Source organism: Gopherus flavomarginatus, chromosome 5 (assembly GCF_025201925.1).
Source record: "Gopherus flavomarginatus isolate rGopFla2 chromosome 5, rGopFla2.mat.asm, whole genome shotgun sequence".
In the NCBI taxonomy this organism is placed as follows: Eukaryota; Metazoa; Chordata; order Testudines; family Testudinidae; genus Gopherus; species Gopherus flavomarginatus.
In genome coordinates, this window is record NC_066621.1 from 92158545 (window position 1) to 92172203 (window position 13659).

General features: G+C 44.9%; 1 protein-coding gene across 4 annotated transcripts in view; it reads right to left on the bottom strand.

Annotated features, from left to right (window-relative positions):
- Positions 1-2391: 2391 nt before the first annotated feature.
- The window catches only part of SLC8A3 (solute carrier family 8 member A3), a 214254-nt gene continuing 202986 nt past the window's right edge, over positions 2392-13659 (bottom strand). For all 4 annotated transcript variants that reach the window (XM_050953470.1, XM_050953467.1, XM_050953468.1 and 1 more), the window contains 3 exons: positions 13419-13518; positions 5994-6269; positions 2392-4301 (listed from right to left, as the gene is read on the bottom strand). In XM_050953470.1, coding sequence (XP_050809427.1) covers positions 3925-4301; positions 5994-6269; positions 13419-13518 — 753 coding nt within the window. In that variant the 3' untranslated portion in view covers positions 2392-3924. The remainder of the gene's footprint in view (positions 4302-5993; positions 6270-13418; positions 13519-13659) is intronic.

Consider the following 13659-nt stretch of genomic DNA (forward strand, 5'->3'; position numbering starts at 1 on the left):
GAGGCTAACACTTTCACAGCCCAGACAAGGGCTACCATAGAGACTCGGGCAGGAGGCCCTGACTGCCCCGCCATATCAGGCAAACTCTGGTGCAACACTCTGCTGGGCAGGGGGGTGCTATTGCAGTGACACACTAGCTCCCCTATGGATAGGGGAAAGTAAAGCCTAGTTACAAAATTGTTTTCAAAATAAGGCTAAATTGAACCTGACTAGGCCAAGTTTCTTACACTTATTCAGGGGTCAATGGGAGTGCTGATGGTTTCTGTGAAATCCCTGTCACCGCACTGGGACACTCTTGCATAGCATTGAGGCCTCTTTTTGAGGCTTGAAATCTTGGTCAGCCCAATTGCGTGATGCCATTTTAATCTCTAGCTGTTGCTTTGCAAAGCACTTTGATCTACTTGGCATTAAAAATATTATCACTGGTCTTAGTATTTATTCATCTGTCAAACCAAGCAAGCCTGCTTCTCCAATCAAAATCCATTCTGGCAGTAGGCATAGTTTCAGCAGCTGTATGAAGAAATTCAAATGCTTTTGGGGTCCTTACAGGTAAGAGGGATTTACCAGTTTTCCTGCAGTACCTCCAAGAGGAAAAAAAAATCGCACCCGATTATTTGGAACCCACTCCTTTAACTTTCAGATCTGCTCAGAATGTGTTCCTGAGTCATCGATAATCAGTAGGAGCAGACTAGCTGTTTTGATTCCCCACACACTTCTTCCTGATGCCCATATGAACGCTGCAGCCCCATACAACCTGCAACAGAGGAGCCGTCTCATCCAGCAATCAGGGAAGGAGAAAAGAAGGAACTTGTATGAATGGGTAAGGAACTGTAGAGTGTGATTTAAAAAGCAACAAGGCAACAGAAAGAGGAAAGCGGCTTTTCTTCCAGACTGAGACATGAAGCTGGCAGAAAAAATGGCAATGAAACCAGCGAGCTTTAACTAATGAAGAAGTGAGGTCTCCGGTGTACAAAACATCCATGATGCAACTTTAGGCGGCTTATTCCTGCAAAATCTAATTGAGACAAACGGGGGAGAAAGGGGGAAAGGAAGGCGCGGGGGGGGGAGAGGAGGAAAAGTACAAATGCTTCCATGCAAATTTCCAGAACAAAAACAAAACAAAACAAAAAGGCAACAAAGATTTTGTTTTTATTTTCTTGTATTTTTTTAATGATGTAAAAAAGAAAAGAAAAGAAAGAAACACTCCCCAGATGTTATTGGCCTGGAGCAGTTTTTCTGTGTATGTAAGGGCAGCAAAGTAACTATGAGATTGGCACTAGCGTAGTCCTCACTCCTCCCGCTAACCCTCCCTCACCCCCCGACAAAGTGATCTTAATAAAGAAGCAGATGAAAAGCATGTGTTTGATACAGCACAAGCAACATAACTGCATTTCAAATACCCAAGCCAGGTTTCAACTAGGAATGGGAGAACCGGTCTGGATAAAATAAGAACCCATTTGAACCTCTGCCCCAAATTCAAACTAAGTTTTTTTTTTCTTCAAACCTTTGTTTTTAATTTCTTGCACTTCTGCTTGCAGGGTCAGAGCCAGGATGAGAGTTGCAATGTTGAAATAAGTTAACAAAAGCTGATCTTGTATTTCTTGGCATTCTGGAAGCAAGATGTACTGAAAATCTCAGTAGGCAACCTTTTCTCATAAGTTTTCTTGCCTGATGTTGCAGACCCAAAAAGCTCTGATAAAGTGAGGATAAGCATTCAGAAAACTTGGGTGCTTATTGGATTCACACCTTTTATTGTTCGCCCACTGCTAGTTTCAACAGACAAAGTGCCCACTGCTCGTATCATATCAGAGAGAAGAATCTTTCTTTCCCCCTCACACTTTTTATATATACTTGATACACATCTGTACGAAAATAAATATTTCATTTGTCAATTAAGGATAATTTTCATGCTCTTCCGTACATCTGAGATCATTTTTCATCTTCTTTTCCATAACAAAATAACACAATTCTCAGTCCCATCTCTATTTTCCCTCTGTGTGCTTTTGCCCGGCCTTTAAGGCATTATCAGCGCATTGGCTCACTCTTATGAAAAGACAGGTAGAGAAGGGCCTCTTTCCATTTCCTAGTTTACACTAATGCTCCAGGTTTGTTTAATGAGTGTGAAATTTATGAAGAAGACACTTCCCTTTACAGTACCTAAGTTTTTGACAGAAGAAAACATCTTCATCTTAAAAACACTTTAAAAAGAATGAAGCTGCAATGCCCTCTTCCAGTTCTTGCACTTAAGAAATCTGTATATAGATAATATGTTTATATAGATATAAGTATAGCTTTTTTTTTTTACCCAACCCAACATTTCAATTTGCAGCTGTTGATATAATTCATGATACAAGATCTTGCTTGTATTCCCCCTTTTCATTTTTTCTTTAAAAAAATGCACTTAAAATTAAAAGGGTGCTTTTCTAAAATGTACTTAAGATGACACAGAAGTCCTAAGATCTGTGGCAGTTTTTAAGACCATACTGTACCTCTCAACCTAGCAAAGCCCACGAATGGAGCACTGATCCTTGTAATAACAGGGTGTTAAAGGAGCAAATTGGCAGACGTGATACAAATCAAAATGGGAAATGACCCTTGCACTGGAAAAATACTGTCATATGGTTTTGATTTGGTTTTGGTTTTTCCCCCGAAAAAGAGACTGGTGTCATCTTCGCTCAGCATATCTGAACCCAGTGAATTACAGTAACTAGGTGTGGGTCATCATCCATTAGGACATACTTGGCCTTAAAGATGTAGGGAAATCAACTGGCCCTGATGCCAAGAGAGGCGTTATGAAGAGGCATCATGATCCTTTTCCCTTTGGTAAGCATGTGTGTTTTTAAGGACAAAGTAAACCCTTTAAGATGATGCTTAGAAACCTTTGAGTGGCATGTTATGCCTCAAAGTTTCTTGTATGCACCAAAACGTGAGAACAGCAAATTATTTACATGAATTCACCTTCACTTTAAAGCAAAAAGGAACACCCTGCTGCCCTCCCACAAATCAAACACAATACCATTATGATCCTAAGGGACGTGCCCTGGTTTCCCTAGCTCCCTGTTTTCCACATTGCAGGTTATGTCTGTGTATCTGTTCATTTCTTTACCTTTTCTAAATGAACATATATTCCTCTCCCTGCAGTACCACAGGTTTTAAGGTTTTTTTCACAAAGAGATGCCATACTCAAAATATACAGGATACATATTATGTTAGAGGTCTTTTTTTTTTTTTTTTTTAAATCCCAGGCTGGTGCGTGGGTTGCTCTATGCTCCAGCTTTCAACATTGTATTTTCCTGCGTGTGTGTTTGTATTTGCATTTGAAATACATCAGTCTCATGATATACTTAAAGGGAGAAACAGATAACAGCGAGTCATTCGACTATGACATTGTTTTTGTGGCTTCAAAAAAATGCATGGTTCAACTCCAGCACTGATGGCAGCTTGAAGCTTTTGGTTTTGATTTTTAACATTTTTTTTTGTCTATTTAAAGGAAGAAAAAAACTTAAAGCAATGTTTCCTCCCCTCCCCCGCAAAACCTTGATCCAACTTATTTCTGTAATTCTCAAACTATTTAGAAATACATGACATCATTTCATAATGGAGGAGAGAAAAAAGAAAACTATAAAATAAAGAAAATGTGATCTTTGAAGGTGGCTGAAGAGTCTCAATATCACTGACTGGGGTCAGTGACTGGGTTTATTTTGTTTGATTTATTTAAATACCTTAAATTCATTTTGTATTTTTTAACTTGCTTTTGTTTCATGATAATTTTGCCCTTCTTGCAGCCCAGTTGTCCTCCTATCTGGGCAACTGTGGAATCAGACAGCTGTCACTTCTGGTTTAACAACACTTGGAGGACTGGTGTCCAATGAGGTAACAGAGGAGGGGGATCCTTCCCCCCCAACTTCATCATCTCTCCGCGGCTTAGAACCCTTTGATATAACAATAGGCCTCCAGCGTGGCAAAAAGAATGTACAGGAGCCACAGGCTCGCAAAGAGCAAAGTTGTGGCAAGTCTGCACCCCTTGGGGCCTCCTAGTTCCCCTCCGAGGTGAGGCCGTCTCCGGTACAGCAGGACACTGATGCAGACAAAAGCAAAGATGGTGAAAAGCGTGACGGAAAAGGCCAGCGTGCCCGCTGACACATGGAACTCTTGTCCCTGGGAAGCCCAGTAGATGGCAGCCACGGACCATGCCAGTCCGATGCCCAAGAAGACGTTGACGGCATTGCTGCCCGTGACGTTGCCGATGGCAGCATCAGCATACACATCCTGGATGGCGGCTGCTTTGCTGGCAAAAGTGTCTAGAAGGGAGAGATGTGAATTAACAATAATAATGAAATGGTGCTGCCCAAAGCTGGGGGCCCTGGCGGTTTTTAAGGCAGGAGAGCAGGCATGGATCGCTGAAGCTGAATTGAAATAAGGACACCCTTTTCTGAGGGGGACAGAGGCCAGATCTCTGTAGTTGCAGAGAAGCAGTTTGAGAATGGCCCTGGTAGTGAGTCCTCTTAATGGTCTCATGCCATTTTAGCACCTTCTCCTTAGACTGGTGCACCAGGTTGCCAGACTTTTATAGGCCTGTCCTGGCCTTCATTTTGCTCTTTGCACCCAGTGTACTGTGCCCAACTCATTTTTGCTGGTAACACAGGCTGTGGCACTCAACCTTCCAGCCAGAAGGGTGCTTATGGCTCCTCTTCCAGCCACTAGCAGGAGTAAGTGCTGGAGGCTGGCACTGTAAATACTGCCCACGAACGAGGCAGTATTCCAGCTGAGCCCAAGATAGCATAATAAGTTGCTGCTAGATAGGAGACCTGTGTATGTATTGGATTGAGGGGGGCTAGTGGATAGCACTTTCATGAACATACACCCATAATGGGGATGGGGACATGAAGAGGTGGACTTATTTCTGAGTGGAATTGGTGCTCTAGAACTATAGTAGATTATTTGACTAGATATAAACAGGGCTCAACTCTGTCCCCAGTGGCCGTTTGCTGCCACTTGTTTTGGCAGCTTTGCCTAGCAGTAGCCTCTCAGAACTGAAGCTAATTCAGGGGCTGACTACACTGCAATCGGAGTGTGACTGCAGCCGGTGCAGGAACAGCCAGGCTGGCATTATTCTGCCTAGCATGGCTAAAACTAGCTGTGAAGACATGGCTGTGTGGGCTTCAGCACAGGCTGTACAAGCCTTCCTGGTTCGTACTCGCACTGCTAGTCCATGCTGGGGTGCATATTGCCATGGCTGCACTGCTATTTTTAGCCACAGCAGCTAGAATTAAGCTAGTGTGGGTATGCCTACCCAAGGTGCAATCCTACCTCCCATGGCAGTGTAGACATAGCTGTAGAGACACCACTGCCAGTGGCAATGGAGAAGGACAGTCCCCATTGGTCGTCATCAGTATTATTATTACTACCAATTATGTGTATTGCTAGCGCTCCTAGAGCCCCAGTCATGGACCAGGACCCTGTTATAGTAGGTTCTGTACAAACACATGATGTCTAAGTCCCTGTTGGCACAGCAAGGGTGCAGCTGTCCCCCTGTGTCTGGTCAGTGGCTATGAGCAGAGGATATTGGTTTACGGTACAGTCACTGTCAAGTCCCCTATCATTCACCCGTACAAACCCCCTCAAAACACATGCCCCCCCGCAACCCCTCCAAAACCAGACAGAATCCAAAAACCTATAAATAAACCACAGTTCTCAGAGATTCTCACCCAGTGCACCCTAAACCCCAGGGGGTCAGCCAGCTTTTGCCCGGGTAAAGGGGCGTGAGTCTACTCTCATTCCTCCCTGAGCCCCAGTTCCCAATCAGATTTCACATCCCATACAGCATCGCAAGAACTAGTGGTTCCTGAAACACCAAAGTTACCCACGCAAAGGATTGTGGGATGGAGGGGCTGAGCCCCTCTCGGATTTGCTGCTCCTGACCAATGGGCTAGGATAGAGGTGCTAGCCATTATTTTCTCCTATTACCACACTTTTGCCCTTGGCCTCCTCACCTGGTACTGAGGTGCCAAAGGCCACAAAGACAACAGCAGTCACCGAGTCCTTGAGGCCAATGGTGCAGCCGAAGTGGGAAGCGAGGTCCCCAATGACAGCAGTGAGCATGCCAATTATCATGATGGACACCACGAAACAGGCCCAGCCATTGCAGTACTCTGTGGGTGGCACGCAAGCAAAGAGCACCTTCCAGAAGACGGTCAGGAAGTGCATGACGTAGTCAAAGCAGGATGGCAGGCGCTCCTCACCAGACTCATCCTCATCTTCATCACCCGCTGCAAGCAATGCAAGACAAGAAAGCAGATCACTAGTGGGCTCTGTGAAATCCCAGGTTTCCAAACACTGCAGCATTTTATAAGCTGAAGTCACATGGATTATGTTCTATTGATCCTTATTGCAACAGCAAAAATTCACTAAAATCACACAGACAAGAACTTAAATCGCATATTTGGCCAATGGGGATGGAAGCCTGGCTGCTGTCTGAATGGATTTCAAAAAGAAGAGGTCAAACCAGGAAACAGTGGTATTACCTTTAACAGTATCATCTAGGCCACAGCTAGGATTCAATCAGTGAGGGATCAGGGGAGAACACTAACTACTGCCTGAGGGGAAGGAATGAGCTGTTGACACTGGGCTCTCTGTGACAGCCTTAAGAACTCAGCAGCAAAGGACCTGCTGCCCAGGAGGTGACGGGCAACCAATGATTTGCCTGCTAATGTTCCTGATCTTGAATATTTGCTGCATAAGAGAGTGTGTAACCAGCTTTCCCCTCTCCAGCTGTTCTCCACCATGCCTGCAGTGTTACCCCCCGCCAGTTAACATTCTGATGCTATCAATGGAATGATAGGAACTATAGGTTCAGCAGCACAGCAGGAGCATCTGAGGGGCTGTTCCTGGGACATTGGCATGCTAGGAGATGCCAATCCAGATGTGGCTTTTGAAATTTTAGCAGCAGTTGACTGCTGGCTATCTCTCTGTATACTAGAACATTTAAGTACACACAAGTTTTCCTTAGTGCTTGTTTATTTGGAGCAAATAAACTCCTCTGCCAGCTTCACCTATTCTCTGCTTTCCTGTGTTTATTGAGGGAGGTAGGGAAGATGCTGAGGATAATATCGGGATTGCCTTGAAATGGCATCAAGGTATTTGAAAGTGGATCAGCAATCACAGAATCATCTCTTAATGTCCTTAATGTTGTTCTTGTACCGGTACACAGAGGATTTGACCATATTTATCACCATAGCAATGCAGACAGCATCATGAAAATAGTGAAGGCCAGATAGGCATTCCTATTTACCCTCTCAGATGACAAGCATAAGTGAGCACTTGAAATTGAAAGGCAACACATTTTACAGTAATAAAAGTAAATACTTTCTTATGCATCACATAATTAGTCTGTGGAACTCACTGTTGATTGGCATTACAGAGGCACAAAGCTAAATAATATCGACAAAAAAAGTAGAAACTGATAAACTGAGAATAATATCTGCAAGAAGGCTGGGTAAAATTACAAGGGCTCTTAATCCCCATCTTTCTGGGCACGGTCTGATCACCAGCAGAGGTCAGGAAGTTTTCCATTCATTCTACAGAATAACATATCTATGTGCATTATATAGGGGGGTTTATATGTTCTGAAAAATCTGACGCAGGCCAGTTCCTGACACAAGATGCCAAACTAGGCGGACAATTAGGCTATTCCAACATGATGCTTCCTATGTTCAGTCTCTTCCTATTGTTATGGTATCTTCATTGTTACTCATAATAAAGCTACTCATACAAATCTAATAACTGTGACTGGGCCAAATGCTGAGGACCGCATATCCACTTACTCTGAAGCAAGGGAGCGCTAAGCTCCGGTGACCAAACGTAAGTAGATTAAGCACCACTCAACTGTAACTACAAAAGTTGCCACCATTTCTCCATACAATGCTATTGGCACTCAAGACAAAACTTCCAAAAGCTGTCCAACCAGTAATGTGTGTTTAGTGTAGGCAGTCTCAGAATTGCCCCAAGGAGAGGATTTGAACCGTAGTTGGTTCCTGGGTTTAAGGACTGCTGCCTGTTTTTTAAGGAACCATGTGATTGCACTAGGAACTAAGCTCTTCTACATAGAGGAAGCATGGCAGGCCCATAAGCCAGAGGTCAATGGATCAAAACCATTCCTTCTTAGGCCTGGGCTGCTTCTTTTGACTTCATTACAGTGTATAACTACCATAATGGGGAGAAAATACCAAGTACTAAAGGGCTCTTTAGTCTAGCAGAGAAAGGCATAACAGGAACCAATGGCTGGATGCTGAAGCCAGACAATTTCAAACTGGAAATAAGGCAGTAAAGAGACACAGCATGACTTCTAAAAGAGGCAATATTGGACAAGATCCAGACTAACTACAAAACCTTTCAGACTAAACACTCAAGATGTGGAAATATCCATAGCCCAACAGATGTGTGGCCCTCCAAAAATGCAAGATATAATCAATGCAAAAAATATGGACATCTTGCAGCTGTTTGCCATAGTAAGACAGTCAGGGAACTGACTGCTACAGATAGCCAAGAGCCATTATTTCTGGGATCGATCAATGTGATGACACAGAGGCCATTTGGAGAGCAAGACTGAATGTTAACGGAAAGATATTGCCCTGAAAACTGACTCAGGAGGAGATATGATGGTCATATCAGAAGGTACATATATTTACCTTCAAAACACCCAGATCTGAAATCACCTGATACAGCTCTGACTAGCCCTGCTGGTATTCTAACAGCATGGGCCAATTCACCATAGAAACAACTTACAAAAACAAAAGATTTGCATTCAGAGTATATGTTATCAAAAGATAAAAGACCAGCAGACTTCCCAGCAGCAACGCGGCAGCCATGATGTGCTTAGAGTGAAAGGTGGAAGAATTTGACAACGTGTTTGGTGAGATCGGACTTTTGAAAGGAGATGCAGTACAAATAACCCTATGAGACAATGCTGAATCATATACTGTATGAACACCTTGCAGGATTCGTAACCCAATTGCTAAATATGTTCTTGCGGAAAAATCTGGTAGTAGCAGGCTGTGATGGGGTGGCTGCCCCTCACTGGGAGAAAAGGGGTTAAAAGCAGCCCTAGGGAGGCTGTGCTGGAGGCAGCCAATCAGAGAAGGGCTGAAGGGAGCAGCCAATCAGGGCCAAGCAGGCCCATATAAAAAGGGAGCTGCAGAGCAGAGGAAGGCAGTTCTCTGCTGGGAGCCCCTGGAGGAGGGACTGTCTCTCTGGAGGGCTGAGAGAACTGCCAGCACCCTGGACAGAGCAGTGCTGCGAGCAGGGACTGGGGGAGTTAGAGACAGCTCCTGGCTGGCTGCTGGGGTTTGCAGGCTGAGGCCCTGAGGCAAGGGCAAGAGGATGCTAGGGCCACAAGGAAGTGGCCAGAGAATTTGCTGCAGTTGTCATTAAGTGAAGTGGCTGAACAGCGGCCTGCAGGTCTCCTAGAAGTGGGGAGCACATAGTGTAGCTCAGCTGGAGGACTGTGTCACTGAAGTAGACGCCACAGTCCTTGGAGAGATGTAGGTCCTAAAGCAGGAGTGACAGTGGTGAGACACCACCCGTAGAGGGCACACTACCATGCAGAGCTAATTCCCATGACAACCAGCAGGAGGCACCAGAGTGGTGAGTGAACCCCATTACATGGACGCTCTGTCATGAAGCCCAGCATCACACTCAATTACCTATGTTTTTGAAGATGATGTACAGGCATTCATGGATGCTATGGACACATACTGACCAGAGTCAGAAACCAGACTATACCTGCTACAAAAAACAACCTCAACAGACACACAACTTCAAGAAGCTCGAAGTTACATGAGGACTAACTGGTCAAAGTATCTAAAGGACACTAAGGAAGTGACAAGAGACTACTTTTTGGTGCATGGACAAATGGACTCATAATTAAAGGTGGTTGCATCATAATTCCAAGTGCAATGAGAGGAGAAATCTTAAACTTCATCCAGAAAGGACATCAAGGGCTAACTAAATGCTGTGAACAGGCCAACCAGTCTGAGTAGTGGCCAGGCATCAGCAAGGGCATAAAGAATAAAGTATCTGCACGTGAACATTGCAGATCTCACAGACCAATACACCACACACAAAAAAAATCCCTTTAATAACAATACCTCTGCCAGACAGACCTTAGAAGAGACTAGCTGCAGATTTATGTGAATTCAGAAGATATCATTATGTGGTTATAATGGACTGTTTTTCCAGGTATATAGAAAGAATGTACTTGAAAGACATAACATGTCTCAGTATTATCGAGAAACAAATGCATTTTTGCTCATTTTGGTATGTCAGAACAGACCAGTGGTGGACAAGAGGCTACAATTCACTGTAGCAGAATTTGTTTTTCCAAACAAAATATGATTTTTCATATTACTAGCAACCCACATTAACCACAAGCAAATGTCGAAGCTGAGAGAGCTGTACAGACAACTAAGAAAATCCTACAGGAGGAAGATCCATTCCTTGCTCTTCTGAGATACACATCAACATCCATAGAAGCTAGTGGATACAGTCCAGCACAACTCCTGATGGGAAGACAACTCAGAACTACTGTTCCAACTTCAGAAAAGAATCTATCTCCAAAAAGTGGCCAGACACAAAGAGAGCAGACAATTGGATAAAAAGGCTAAAAGAACTTATGAACACTTTTACAACAGATGACTCTCAGTTAGAGAACTGCCAAGTCTAGAACCTGGTGACTGTGTTTGTGTCAAACTGGATGGGGAAGAAGGATTAAGAACTGCAGCTGTCCTAAAGAAAAAGAATTAATCACCCAGATGATATGTGATTGAGACTGAGAATGGAGAGTTCAACAGAAACTGTCAACATCTACAGTTTGTGCCTCAGAAGGACCAATCGACAGAGCAAACCCTACAGATGGTGCATGCAGAACAACAAGAAGATGCCAAGATTCCAAACTGACCAGAGACAGGTCGTTGCAGCTAATGAGCAGCCCGATGACCAAGTTGTTATGCATCTGGGTTGTGTAATTAAAAAATCAGTATGATTCAGAGACACTTAACAGACCGATAAATACTAAAAGATACCGTACATTTTATAAATGGTATTAATGTAAACCATAAAGGGAGAGATGTGATGGAATGCTAAACTATCTTATAACGTTCCGCCACTAGATGGCACCATGTTTAACACATCTTGCCTGAGCTGGTAACAGTAATACCTGGCAGTGCATTAAAGTATCCTAAAGGGAACACATTTCTTGTCTCTCTCCATGATGGAAGCCCTGTAGCCTGTCTGGTATAGAAGTCTGGTCTGCTAGTAGCAGCCCTGCACCTACTGCGTAAAAGCAGTACATGACAGAGCTGGCACTCTGTGCACTGTTTATAGGGAGCTGCACTAGCATCTCTGCAGATGCCTGACTGCTTTGTTAACCCTTATGCTGCACTTGAGAATGTGTGTCTTGAAATGTCCAAAGGGATAAATGTGTTAGGGTGAATACCCTCTGTGACAATTCCTTTGTAGAGTCAAAGGCTGGCTTTGCTCATTGAAGTGTGGATGGAATAAAATGCCTATTGTATAAGGATTTCCCATACTACTGTTCTCCTTCCCAGAATAAAATCAATGACAAAAGCACTAACAACATTGGATTGGACTCATATGAATCTGTTTTCGGCTGGGTGCAGCACCATTCTGCCATGGTGTGAGCACTGACTCTAGTAGCTGGTGCCCCAGAGGTTGAGCACCCTAATGTATGCTTGGCAGGAAATACTGAGCAAGGGCTTTAACCAAGCTTCTGAGTTCTTAAGGGCAGACAGTCTGAGGCACAGGGTGGAGCAGCAATCCCGTCTTTCTATCAGGGATGGAGAAAGAGAATAAAGATAGGAGGAGGGAAGGAGAGAAAATGGGTGGGGGTGAGGGATAGAGAGAGAGAGGCTGAGAATGTCTGCATAGAAAGAAGTGGCAAGAAGAAACCCAGACATCTCTGTACCTTCTTCCCCACCCCCCTTTATTTCTCATCATTCTCAGATGCATGAATCACAAGTTGCCTTTGGGGCTCACTAACTGCCTGTGCAGGAACGCATCCCCATAGCTGGCTGGGAATTCACCCCTTTCCAAGAGGACTCCAAGGCACCAAATGGCCAAGCTGCACTCTGACCTTGCACCACACACTATCCTGTCACTCCCCTGATGCCAGCTTGAAAGGGACATGGCCACCAGCTGTTGGTTCATTAAGGGGTTTTAGTTTGTGTTTCACTGTATTAGTCTCTGTTGTTTGCAATGCGTTCCTGGAATCTGCAAACTAGGGACCTAATCCTGCAAATTACTGAGCACCCTGAATTGCAATGAGAGTGCTGAGGACCTCCTGGAACTGGGCACTAAGGCCTGAATCCACAGGTGTTGCAATGCTGAGTGTCACAGTTCACCACTTTTTTTTTTGGTGGGGGGGGGTCTAGAAAATCACTGTGAATCACCGTACCTCTGTAAGGTGAGCGCAAGGCAGGCTTGCTCTCCGACTTCACTGGGGTTTCCCTCCATGCCAGCCCTGAAACCCACTGTTTGGGAAACACTGTCCTAAGCCCTGCCCCTTCACAGAGTTTGGTTCCTAAATCTAGGATACAGGGAGGCACCTAGCTCTGTTTGAGATCCACAGCTGGGAGAACGAGCCAGGCGCTTCCCTCACTTCACACAAAACAGCCAGAGGAAGAAGAGATAGCATTGCCCATCTTAGGAATATTAGCCCAGTGGTTAGAACACTTACCTGGTATGTGGGAGACCTGGTTCAATTCCCTCCTTTGCCAGATGGGGAGAAAGGATTTAAAGGGAGGTCTCCCACCTCTCAGGAAGGTGCTCTAATCTGAGAGATGGGATAGTCTTGGGGTAGGGGGTAGGGTCTCTCCCAATCTCTCCTGTTGAAGCTGTTTCACTGTGTCTAAACAAACAGGCATTGGAGCAGGGCTGGCATCTGGATTGCCCACTGCCTAGGTGGGTGCCGTCACCACCAGGCTGCAGTGTCATTCTCTGAGCCAGTGACTGTGTTTTGAGCAGTAGGTCAAAGTACACTATGGAACTTGTAGTGTGCAGTAGCAAGGTCCACGTAGTGACTGGGTGCGCTATCCATTCCTGCCCTGGATGTGGCTTGCCATGCACTATATCTTTATGTAGACCAGCCCTTAGGTGCGGGAGGCCTATGCTTTTAGAATTGAAGCTCCTGGTTTCTATCCCTGCTATCTCATGCACGTGGTTTAGCTGATACCCATGATCCATGCATGTTTGCAGTACATGGAGTTACTAGAGCTGAACACCACTGAGGAAGCAGAGGCAGTTTCAGGCTGGCTTACACAGGCGCTCAGAGACCCAAGTCTTGCTAGTACATTCCCTTAGGGTTGGTGACCTTGTTGTAGCTGGGCACCCTCAGGTCCCCTCACCTGCACTAACAGTAATGGCTTCCATGAACTGGTCCCTCCAGGAATGTGTCCCTACAACCAAAGCCAGGTTTGTCTTCTTAATCAGCTTGTCCACGGTACTCTGTCAATGGGACAAAAATGCACAGCAGTTAAACCAGCTTTGACACCACGTGCTGTTCTGAGAGAACACGGTACTCAGCACTGTGCTGAGAGGAGCACTCTCACCCTTCCACAGGGGCTGGAACAGACACTCCCCCTGCCA